Source organism: Gekko japonicus, unplaced genomic scaffold, assembly GCF_001447785.1.
Source record: "Gekko japonicus isolate JY-2015 unplaced genomic scaffold, Gekko_japonicus_V1.1 scaffold363, whole genome shotgun sequence".
NCBI classification, from domain to species: Eukaryota; Metazoa; Chordata; class Lepidosauria; order Squamata; family Gekkonidae; genus Gekko; species Gekko japonicus.
In genome coordinates, this window is record NW_015177016.1 from 1,045,121 (window position 1) to 1,057,604 (window position 12,484).

The 12,484-nt window shown below is 43.5% G+C and overlaps 1 protein-coding gene across 3 annotated transcripts in view; it reads left to right on the top strand.

The window, feature by feature from the left end:
- The window catches only part of FAM172A (family with sequence similarity 172 member A), a 383,440-nt gene that overhangs the window by 209,279 nt on the left and 161,677 nt on the right, over positions 1 to 12,484 (top strand). For all 3 annotated transcript variants that reach the window (XM_015427717.1, XM_015427716.1, XM_015427719.1), the window contains one exon: positions 1,659 to 1,778. In XM_015427717.1, coding sequence (XP_015283203.1) covers positions 1,659 to 1,778 — 120 coding nt within the window. The remainder of the gene's footprint in view (positions 1 to 1,658; positions 1,779 to 12,484) is intronic.

The window sequence follows — 12,484 nt, forward strand, 5'->3', positions numbered from 1 at the left end:
TATATATATATATATATATATATGAAAGTCCCCTCACCGTAAAATCAATGCCCAGGCCAAACCGCTGGACCTAGAAACACCAAATTCGGGGAGAGCGCTCCTACTGTGGCATAAGTGCTTGCTAAGAAGGGATTTTTAGAAATTCGACCCCTAAGGGGGTCAAAAGGTGTAAAATGTGCTCCCCCCATTGATTCTTATGTGGCTGCCAGGCTGCTGCCTCCTTGTACCCCCCACTCTCTGATTGGTCAGCTGCAGAGCTCAGTGTTCTGAGGTAAAAACAAAAGCCAACAGTTACAGGAGTCTCCAGACAGCTAATGACAGTTGAGGAAATCAGGAATGGCCAACAACCACCTGTGAGGTGCAGTAATGCTGCTGGCCCAGCCTCTCTGATGGCTTCCAACAGACTCCCCTCACCTCCTACACCTAACAGGCAGTTGTCTGTCACGTGCAGCAGTGGTTGCAGGGTGCTTAAAGCCCCAACGGAGCCCACCCCAGCAGTAACGCCTTAGTGATCCTGCCCACCCTGCCTCCACAGTGGCTTCTAATACTCCTTCCCCCTCCCCCTCCTACACTGGACAGGCAGTTGCCAGGAGGAGGCAACTTAGGAATGCGGCAAAGACATTTGCACATAGTACTCCTGCGGGACACTGAGCTACACAGGCCAAGTACCAGCAAGATCACCCTGAGGGGCTCAGAACAACACAGTCTCCATACGAGCAAAACAATCCAGGAACACAAGTAGAGAGGCCATCACTTTCATGGAAGGTGGCAGGCAGGAGCTGACTTAACAGATGACTGCTTCTTAAATGGACAGTTCTATGTGGCCTGCTCCAGAGTGAGCTCACCAAGCAGCCTGGTGATCCTAGTACCTGAGGGCAGAACTACCAATGTGGTCTGCAGAGAGGTTCTTTGGTAGAGGGGAAAAAAAAATGTATGTCTCACTTCCAGGGGTCATTTCATAGAAAAAGAGCTAGGGAAACTCATTAGCATAACTAATTAGCATATACCACACCCCCTGATATCAGGGGCCCGGCGGTGGACCTGCAAGGCCAGCGGGAGTGCGAGGAAGCCCCACCAAGGCCCTCCCTGGCCCCAGGCAGGCAGGGGTGGGGAGAGGCGGGGAGGAAGCAACTTACCCTCCCTCTTCTCCTGCCTCCTCCTGGCTGAATGAGGGCTGGAAGCGGGGCGGCCGGAAGCAGGGGGCAGGGCTTCGTCATGTGCCCCGCCCCCTGCACCTCACCCGGGGGAACTGTGTTCCCCGTGTTCCCCCCCGAAATGACCTCTGCTCACTTCATTTTTTTACACTACAATCTTCTCCATTAGAATTCCTACAACAAATGTCACATTTCAAACTTCACATCATCAGTATTATAACTGGATTTACGGAACTTAAATACTGTAGCGAAGCATGGGTAGCAGGCTAGTTTAGAATATTCCGAACTACTCTTAATGTATAACTTTGGGGTATATCTACATATTCTTGATCTGTTTTCTTAACTGTCTCTTGATTGTGTTCTTTGTCTATTAGTGACTTTCTTGTTTAGTTTTTTGAAGCACCAAGTATAACTGAGGTGCTATATTTGTTTTGCAGCATTTATAGTCTGCTTTCAACACAGATAATAAGCATAATCATAATTAGTGTTATTTTCTCATTGTAGGAAAATGGCTCTCCTGAAGAACATGCAATTTATGTATGGGACCACTTTATCTCTCAGTCTGCAGCTGATAACGTATTTTTTGTGGCTCACAGTTATGGTGGCCTTGCATTTGTGGAATTGGTAAGTGTTGTGTTTGTGATTGCTTATTTTTCCTCTGATTTTTATGTATTTGCAAGAGTTAAACATAGCTTTCTCTTTTGAAAGGATTATGGACTGAGCTGTCTTTCACTTGGCATGTTCTGGGTACCTTAACTCATGTTTTTTCTCTGCTAATTTAAGGATTTCTCTAAGCAGAGAGTTCAAATAAGCAACTCGTCATTCTGTCCCCTACTGAAGACTTGAACTCAAATGAGGGGGACTTTTTGGGTCACTGGTTAATGGGAGAACTACCAATGGTGTAACATAAATGAGCTTTTAAAAACACACACACAAATAGGAACACTAAGCCTACATATATGGGACATTTCCTCTCCTGCTCAGAATTCCACTGAAATGAATTGGGTCCTGATGGTAAATATGCAAAGTCATTTAATTTGTGATATTTATTTTTGGTAAAGAAAAGCCCTGGGAGAGGACACTTGGAACAGTGGGGGTAAGCAGGGATGCTAGCCTCCAGGTGGGACCTGGGGATCTCCCGGAATTACAGCTGATCTTCAGAATACAGAGATCAGTTTCCCTGGAGAAAATGGAAGCTTTGGAAGGTGGACTCTATGGCATTGTACCCCACTGAGGTCTTCCCCAAGCTTCATCCTCAAATGTCCAAGAGTTTCCTAACTTGGATCTGGTAACTCTACCCCCCCCTTCCCCCACTGGTGGCCAGTGGGGACCTGGTAACCCTAGAGGTAGATATGGGAGAAGATATTGAATTCTTCCACAGCTCACCATTTTTCTATTATAAATACCCTCCCCAGCTGCTTTTCTCCATAAGCAATTCCAGCATTGTGTTTGCAAGTCTAGTTCTGCCCAAAGAGAATAAATAATTTGGGGAGGGGTGGAATTGGGGGCAAGAACAGTGGTCAGTGGTGAAAGGGTTAAGTAGCAGAAAGCTGTTTCTCTACTTGAGATTACCCTCTCCCAGAGCAGCTATTCATTTCAAGAAAACCTTGCTTCAATTCATGCATTTGCATAGAATGTATAGTTAGCCCCTCAAGCAACTGCTACTAGTTTCACTGAGGCTTTAATGGGAGATTTTTCACTTAAATTGTTGTCTGTAGCTTTATACTGAATGAGCTATTGGGTTTTGGATATAAAACTTACCTGTCACTTCCAATGTTTCCTCTAAGCTGAGGAATCTTGTGAGCAAAAATTCTACTTTGTGAGCTACTGGCATTAAAGTTGTGAGCGAGTGATTTGGCTGCTGCATAAATTAGTTTGCTCTGGAGCCATCCTTCCTGAGCTAAGACAAAAATGTGTGAGCCGGAGGCTAAAAAACTGTGAGCTAGCTCACCCTAACTCAGCTTAGAGGGAACCCTGGTCACTTCCCAAACATGCATTATAGTCCTTCTTTATTCCCTCTGGTTACAGTTGGTCATAAGTATCAACAAGGCTCTTTTTGTAGAAAAAGCCTAGCAGGAACTCATTAGCATAATAGGCCACACCCAACAACAGAAACCAATTAGCATATTAGGCCACACCCCATGTGGTCATCCAGACACACCCACCTTTTGCTTCTTGTTCTGTTTACTTTGCTTGTTATCAAAACGGAGGGAGAGCTTGTACCTGAATAAACCTTGATCTTAAAGGTGCCACTGGATTCTTTTGGATTGCTGGCTATGGGGAGGGGGACACGCAGATCTGCCCTCACAGAGGAGGGAGAGCTTGTACCTGAATAAACTTTGACCTTAAAGGTACCACTGGACTCTTTTGGATTGCTAGCTTATGGGGGGGGGAAACGTGCACTAACACCACCTCAGCAAATACGGAGACCCAGGGAAACAATTCTCAGAACATTATCTCAAGAAAAGTACTACAAAAGAAAGGTCAGTTGGGCTTTGGAGAAGTTAGATAAAGGACTGTCATTCTCAGAAACATTTACAGGAGAAAGACTGGGTAGCAAATTTCTAAACTGAAGCTTAAATAATACAGGCTCCAACTGGCCAGATTCTCCAGTCAGCGTTGACAGTCAGCGTGCAATCAAAGAACTGAGTCCCCTTCCCAGATTACAGAGAACACAGGGATCTCTTTTCTGGTATGAAGTGGGCGCTGATATAAATGGAACGAACTCACTCTTAGAGTAAATTTAGGATTATATGCCCAAACCAGTCCTCCCTCAGACAGGGCAGAAATGGTCTGCAACAAGATCATAGCAGCCAGGCAAGTACCAGGGAAAAAGGAGGAAAGGCGTTTCAGTTCAAGGAGGGGGCAAGTTCCCAGCAGATTCCTTCAACCTAGGTGCTGAATCCTAGTATGCCTTTTGAATGCCGGGGCAGCCCTGAAAACCTCTGAAGGAAACCTTGGCGCCTCTAGCAGGCTCGGGGGTCTGTCTAGATGGATGCCAATCCACTGGTACACACTTAACAAACTGGCCACTAGTCCACCAAGACTTTTGCTGATATTTATATATTTTTAAAAAAACTGCCCAAGTCTCCTAACTAAAACACTCCAGTGGTGCCCTGAAGTCTAACAACATTTATCCCAACACAAGTTGTTCATGTTTACTGTGATCTATCTAGAGAAGATGCTTCAGTTCAACCTCTAAGATGTGTCCCCCCAAGCTCCTCTACTGTCAGAAATTAAGCGCGAGTCCCAAGGGATGGAGAAAGCAGTGCCAGATCCGGGAGTTCTACTTGCACGCAAGCTCTACCTGCATGCAGCTTGCGAAGGGAGAACGCGTGTCTGGGGGAGGTGGAGTAGGAACAGGGCTGGTGCTAGGTTTTTTTGCACACTAGGTGAGGCTACCTTCTGGCGACCCAGATATAAAATGGCAACTGTTGTCTGATTTGAAACCACAGTAATTTGGCTTAATTGTAGAATGTTGTGAAGAAATACTTTGGGGAAGGGGAGGAAGATGAGGAAAGAGAAGATTTGTCCTCTTCTTGCCTTCCATTTCCAATCCTAAATTTGAGAGTTATTTTAAACATTTATATGCCATCTCTTCAGGTAGATCACAAAATAATAAAACAAGATAAAATAATAAAAACTAGCCATTAAAACCCCAAAGAATAGAACATCCAGCAATCTAGCAGATCATGGTAATAGTCCTCATACTAAAAGCAGATTTTAAAAACAATTAAAAGTTAAAAGCCTAGGTGTAAAAAATGCTTTGGCCTAGCACCTTTTCATTTAAAGTGTTGATCTTCAAGAGCACCCCCCAGAGAGCCACTGTGACAGTATTCAGCCTCTATTGGTAAAGTGTGAATTGTTCTATTCCGAGGAGTTGCTAAATTTTGGTTGGAGTGGAAATCCCACCCACCCTTATTCTGAGAGCCTTTATTTCTGAAGGTGAAAGCTAGCTGGAAGCAGAACTAGCAAGGGAGTGGTTTGCAAATATCTTAGTGCTAGATAAGGGCAACTAATTTACATCCAGTGATCCCAGTCATGGGCTGTTTGTTATCACTGGAAGATGAAGCTGAAATTGGTCCCTTGATCCCCATTCCTTATTTAGTACATAACTTCGTGAATGGTCTGAATAAAGATTCCAAATGTAATACTAGTTTTTAAGCATGGGGAAGTTAACACTACAAAGGGACAACGACAGTGGTTCTAGGATCCAGTATCTGCTTCTGTCCTTGCAAAAGAAAAAGGGCGTATGCTATCTTTAAAAGTACTATTCCACTGACGCAGAATTTGTAGGTTAAACAAGAAACAAACATGAACACAAGGGTCTGTCCCTTCTGTACTGAAGGGTTAGGGTGCAGCTTCCTTTCTCAGACTGATATTCTATCATCTTCCCCATGTAGACTGTAATTTCCCCTGGACAGAGATTTGTCCTTTTTTAAAAAATATATATATATTGTTCTGTAACCTGCCATGGGCTATGTAAATAATAATTCACCCTCTGTCACTGTTCCCTCTAAGGTGAGTTGGTGTGAACTAGCTCATAGTTTTTTAGCCTCCAGCTCACATATTTTTGTCTTAGCTCAGGAAGGATGGCTCCAGAACAAACTGATTTATACAATAGTCAAATTGCTCACTTAGAACTCTAATGCCAGTAGCTCACAAAGTAGAACTTTTGCTCACAAGACTCTACAGCTTAGAGGGAGCATTGCCCTCTGTAGTCTTCCATCCAGCGTTGCCATCTTTCTCAGGAGGACTCCTGTGGTTTTCAGCAGCTACCTGTGGCATGACAGCAACAGGTGAAGCACTCCTTATAGACTGCATCTCAATGCAGGGGAAACGCTGCACTTGTTGAATTTCTGCCTGTCAGGGGAAAGGCGGCAGCAACCCTACATGAGATGTGCTGGATTGGGGGTGATCCTGGCATGCAGCAGCCTGCTGGAAAGCAAGGAAGGGAACCCACTTGACTTCAGGCCCGTAGCTTGTGCAGGGCCCATGGGGCCCGGCCGCCCACGGGTTTTGTGGGGGAAAGCAAGGAAGGGAACCCACTTGACTTTCTTCGGACCTTTACTGGTTGCTGCTTACGTGTGTGTGGATGTGGCTGGCTCCATGAGAGACTCCATGCAGTTTCCAGACAAACAAAAGACTGCCGCTTCCCCTTTGCCCAACCCTGCATTCTGGCAGGTCCCGGGAAATGCTCCACAGAACTGTGAGGGAGGAGGAAAACAGGAATGGGAAAGGGGAGGGGGGAAAGAGAAATGGAAAGAGAAGGGAGATTCTCCCACCCCCTTTTTTTAGGGAAATGCAATCTGGCTGAGGCGGTTTCAAGCGCAAGAGCTCAGCCCCCTCCAAGCTGGAGGGTTTGATCACAAGAGACAGAGACTTGGGAATGTAAACAACACTGGCGATCATAACCTAACCCCTCCCCCTTGTTAATGAGTTTATCTAGAGGAATGTTTGGAAACTTCGGGAATGGGGGGAGAGGAAGAGAAGGGAAGGAGAGGGAGAAAAGGGCATTCTAGGACAGAGTTGAACATTTTAGCTCAGCCTGGCTCCTTTACAGGAAGGGGGGGGCACAGTATTTTTTTTTAAACCCTTCAGCAATGACAAAGCTGTAGAAGGCTGATGGCAGCCAGTAATAAGCAGAGACAAGCCCCAGCAGCTGCACCATTGCTGCAGGATTCATTTGGCTCAGGCCCTTCAGAACAGTGACTGGTGTCAGCTCACCCCTTGCTGGCTTACCCCTGGCCCTGTTTAGGTATCTAGGGCTGTGGTCAAATGTGCAGTTTGATCCAGTGCGGCCCCACTTCTATTTGATCCAAGGTTTTTTTGTAACGGAGATTGTGATCAGACATCCCCCCTTAACCCACTTCAATGGGCTTTCACCCCATGGTTGATTGATCAGACGTGGCAGCCACAGAGTGGGGCTGTGGGTTTTTAAAAATCATTTGTCTTTTGAGCATAAGCTCAAGTGCTTATGGGAAGCAGCGCCTCAAATTCCCAGCAGAATGGCGGCAGCTGGGGCCAATGGGACTGCTGGAGGAGGCTGCTGGGATATGTAGTCCAGCCTGGGGGAAGTGTTTTTGAAACTGTGTGTTTGAAAAATTCAACGTTTCATACATTTCAAAGCTGGTGGGAGAGAACCGAGAAACCTCATCCTGTCTCCTGTGTGCTGCTGGCATTTTTATTTAAAACCTTGGAGCAAAGCTGAAGTCATAGACATCATCCTCAGACTGCCACCCTCCCTCTCTCTCTCTGAAAAAACCTCATCTTTTTTCAAGTAACCCCTTTCCCATCCCATGTGCTGCAAAGCACAGAAAACAGCTGATCTACACAGGCATCTTTCTTTGGAAGTTTTTAAAAACACAGTGTTGAGAAGCTCGTGTGTGTGTGTAAGAAAGAGGGAGAGAGAGGGAGAGAGAGAGATGCAAATATGCAGTTATGTGCACTTTGCTAACTAGTAAAAAAAATGGTAGCCAGGAAAACAAGAGACCAGTCAGACCTGCTTGATGGCTTGGGTGCACAACAGAGCTATCAGACAACAGGAAATCCTGTTTGAAACCAGCTCAGCCCAAAAGGACTGGACTTTCACAGGTATCAAAGAAACGCACAGTATAAGGGGGGGAACGGGTCGCAGGCAACTGGGGCATGACTGACAGATGTTGCTGTTTGATCGTGCATTTTAAATCTGGAAGGGAACAGCAACAGCAATGGATCAAACTGCACATCTGATTGCAGCCTAGGTCGTATGTAGAAGGGAAGGATTAGAAAGAACATTTTGTTCCTCTCCCAAAATGGCATAAGGCAGCTTCCTGTGTTCTTTTGACAAAAAGCGAGATATATCGTTGCTTCAACATTTCTCCAATAGTGAGTTATGTATCATTGACAGAAAATAGAGAATAATCATTCTGGGGGGATAGCTATGTTAGTATGTTGCAGTAAAAATAAAACAAGAGTCTTGTGGCAGTTTAAAGACTGACAAGTTTTATTCCATCATAAGCTTTTGTGCCCACTTCTTCAGATACAATTATATTATTGTTGGAACTTCAGAAATATTTGGTTGACATGGCCAGCTATAATTTTCACATTTTATCAGTATCTAAACCAAACAAAGTTGCCTACTCAATGCAAGCGCTAAGTAAGCAATAAAACATCTCTCTTTTAAAAATTATGTAAGTAGCACACCTTTTTAGATGATTCAGATGGATTTCCCACCCTATTGTAATTGTTGACATTTTAAAACTGGTAATTATTGGAAAATTTGGGGAGGTAGCATAAAGTCTACAGGCAGGAAATACACCTTTAAATTTGTTGATTCTTAATTTTAAAAAATAATCTAAAAAGTTTGCCTGAGGAATCAAAATTTGAAAAATATTTTAACTAAAGTACCTCCCCTTCACCACTCTTTTCCTGTCACTAGTTTGAGATAGCATGGGTAACAGATGACCAGTGTGTCATTCCCATTTTACTTGTTTCTCTTGTCCCGCTGGTGGATAGTTCTACACTTTTGTTCAACTTTAGTATGAAGCACACAGATGTTTCAGAACAAGGTTTGACTTCTGACCTTGGGGCTTCTAGGGTCAGGGTACTCAGAGCCTGTGAAATTATCACAAGCAGAGCTAAAGTTTTCTCCATTGCAGGAAGTAAGCAGTAAGTAAGAAGTTAAAAAGGAGCTTTGTCAGATAGACAAGATGGTCTCAGTAAGGGTCAGCTTACGTAGTCTGCTGTCTCTGCAGGGGGTGTATGCGTGGGAGGAAGAATATACTCTATAACTATTGGCACAACATGTATCTATCACATATGCAAAATCAGATCTAAAAATATATTTCATTGAATAAAGACTGAGAATTAAGGAAGAGTTTATGGGAAAGTTTTAACAATATGATCAATAATTTATATGCTGTCCATATAAGCAAACTTTATGCGCTAGTTATAGCAAACTATTAGTCAGTCCTTTAAAAATTAGAAATATTGGAACTATAGCTTGGACTCAGTCCAGTTTTTCCTAATGTTTAAGGTCTACCAGGAAGCATACACCTTCTTTGTTATGGGAGCCAATACAGTCATTTTGGAGTGACTAATGAAGTGACTAAAAATTCAAGTCCAGTGGCACCTTTAAGACCAACAAAGTTTTATTCAAAGTATAAGCTTTCGTGTGCACACACACTTCTTCAGATACAGTGAAATAGAAATTACCAGTCCATACATATAGGTAGAGGGTGAGCAGCAAATTAGCATACAGCATAATGAAGATGTTTAACAGATGCAAGGACCAAACAGGAATAACAAGCTTAGTTTATATGGTCACCATTTGTTTAGATTTAATTCTGGGGGGAACATAGTGAAGCAAATAAATATATCAAAATTGGAGACTGATATGTAAATGTACCCTTCTTAATTGTGGAATGCTGAGAATAATTAACTGAGACCCTGTTGTTACGCTCAAACCATCTCTTCTCAAGCATGGAGGTAACTAACAGCATCCTTTTCTTTAAGGTGGGTTGATTGGTTGTGCAGTGTTATGTCTCCTCCGTCACCAGACCAGAGAAATACATTTCAATCTACTGTTCCAAATTATGTTACATTCTACTATTCATTACATTGCATTACAATCACTATTCCAATCTACTATTCCAAATAAGAAATACAGTAAAATAAAGAGGAGGTATAGCCCTTCTTGGTGAGAATACAGATGTAAGAACTGAATGAGATTAGCATATGTAGTGAGATAAGAAACCAATATCTCTGTTAACTCCTGGGGGGTTATTGTTCTGTATGTTACAAAGGCTGTAGACCCTGTTTCACTTCAGAAATTGCCATGTGAAAATGCCCTCACAAAGTCTAAGAAGTGGAGATGGAAGTGCAGTTGGTCAGGCTCAAGGCAGGCCTTGACAAATTTTCTTTGATTCTAAGAGCCAGACCAAAATTTAGGAGCCAGACTTATTTTTGAGCCTTCAGGGTTTTGTATTCTAATGACCACAACTTTCTAGTTGTTAGTACCATAAAACCTAATTCTAAACTTTTCATAGTTTCTCATAATTTTTAATAGAGCTATGACAAAAATGTAGCATATAAATAAATATGTGGTGACCCTGGTTGTTGTCATTGTAATGTAAAGCTAACCTAAATTGTCTCCAATTTCTCATCATTTCATTATTGCTATGGAAAGCTTCATTTAATTGAATATTGGAATATAGAGAGCAACTAATTAAGAAATGAATTCATCTGCTACCACTGAATTATGTAAAGTTAACGTATAAACAAGCATTGATAAAAACTTAATTGATGTGTATTTTTATGTCATAAAACAAAACATTCTGATGTGAGTTTTGTGCTTTTGAGGATCACTGAGAGAACCTAAAATAAAATGATAACTGAAAATACTAGGCGCCACAATGAGATTTTTAGGCACCATAGTGACTTAGCAACTGGAATTTTACAAGCCCTAGGATAAGGAAATCTTTAATTAAACATTTCTGAGAAATATATACTTCTTAAGAATCACACACTCAGCTTTGGGCCTCGTGTAGTACTGATGGAACAGGCGTTCCTTTCCATTTAGGAGTTAGAAACATTGGGCTAGCCAGTGTTTGTTTGAACTGTGGCTTACCTAGGCTTGGTCCATGCAGCCTGTTTTTAATGCCTGTTTTTAGCTCTGTCCCACAGTGTTATGATCTAATTTTCACAAACAGGATGTGAGATGATACACCTGTGCTTGGATTGCAGTACTTCAGACTTGCATGATGGAATGCTCATAAGAACATAAGAGAAGCCAATGTTGGATCAGGCCAATGGCTCATCCAGTCCAACACTCTGTCACACAGTGGCCAAAAATACCAGTGGGGCCAGAACACTAGACGTCCTCCCACTGTTGCCCCCCCAAGCACCAAGAATACAGAGCATCACTTGCCCCAGATCCAGAGTTCCTATCTATACCTTGTGGCTAATAGCCACTGATGGACCTCTGTTCCATATGTTTATCTAATTCCCTCTTGAAGCCATCCATGCTTGTAGCTGTCACCACCTACTGTGTTAATCACCCTTTGGGTGAAGAAGTACTTCCTTTTACTTCCTTTTATCTGTTCTAACCCAACTGCTCAGCAATTTCTTTGAGTGCCAATTAGGGTTGCCAACCCCCCCGGTTTGCCAGGGGTCCCCTGTTTTGGGGGTGTCTACCCGCCCACCGGCCAGATGGCCAGCGGGGGAACCCCCACCCCCAACACCCACCCTCACCCCTCTCTCTCCCTTTAAGTGTGTGGAACCCGTGTTTCCTCCCAAGCCTGTGTTTCCTCCCAAGCCCGGAGTGCCAGCTTCGTGCTCTTAAAAGGGAAACGCGGCTGCTCTTAAAGGGGAAACGCCAGCTCCTGCATTTAAAAGGGAAACACCAGCTCCTTTAAGGGCAGGAAACTGCTGTTTCTGGAGATCCGACACACGGGCGGGTGGGGAGGGGGTGGCGGATGTCCCCAACGTGACATCATCACATCGGGGATGCCCCACCCCCTCCAGGAACGCCCCCAAAGTCCCCCGCTGGGGGTGGAAGATGGACTTGGCAACTTGGCAACCCTAGTGCCCATGAGTTCTTGTATTGTGAGAAAGGGAGAAAAGTACTTCTTTCTCTACCTGCTCTATCCCATGTCACCCCTCAGTCGTCGTTTCTCCAAGCTAAAGAGCCCCAAGTGCTTTAATTGTTCTTTACAGGGAAAGTGTTCCAACCCTTTTATCATTCTAGTTGCCCTTTTCTGCCCTTTTTCCAGTGCTATAATATCCTTTCTGAAGTGTGGTGACCAGAATTGCACACAGCATTCCAAATGAGGTCGCAACATCGATTTATACAGGGGCATTATGATACTGGCTGATTTGTTTTCAGTTCCCTTCCTAATAATCCCCAGTATAGTGTTGACCTTTTTTATTGCAGTTGCACACTGTCTCAACATTATCTACTACGACTCCAAGATCTCTCTCTTGGTCAGCCTCCACCAGTTTGGACCCCATCAACATGTGTTTATAGTTAGGATTTTTGGCCCCAATGTGCATCACTTTGCACTTGGCCACACATCAGAGGATTTTAATAAGGGTTTAATGAGAAGCTAGGTTTTTGAAAAACAAAAGAAAAAAATAGGTAAAAATATTAAGTACCATCTTTCTTCCATTCTTCCTTCTTTTCTTCTTCCTTTGTTCTATCATTGGTCTTGCTTCCTTTCATTAGATTAAAATCAGTTCTGCTGCATATGCATGCAGATTGGGGAGTGGGGAATATATGAGCCTGACTTGGCGGGGAGGGTGGGATATAAATTAATGAAATAATTAAATAAATAAGTAAAGGTGCCTTA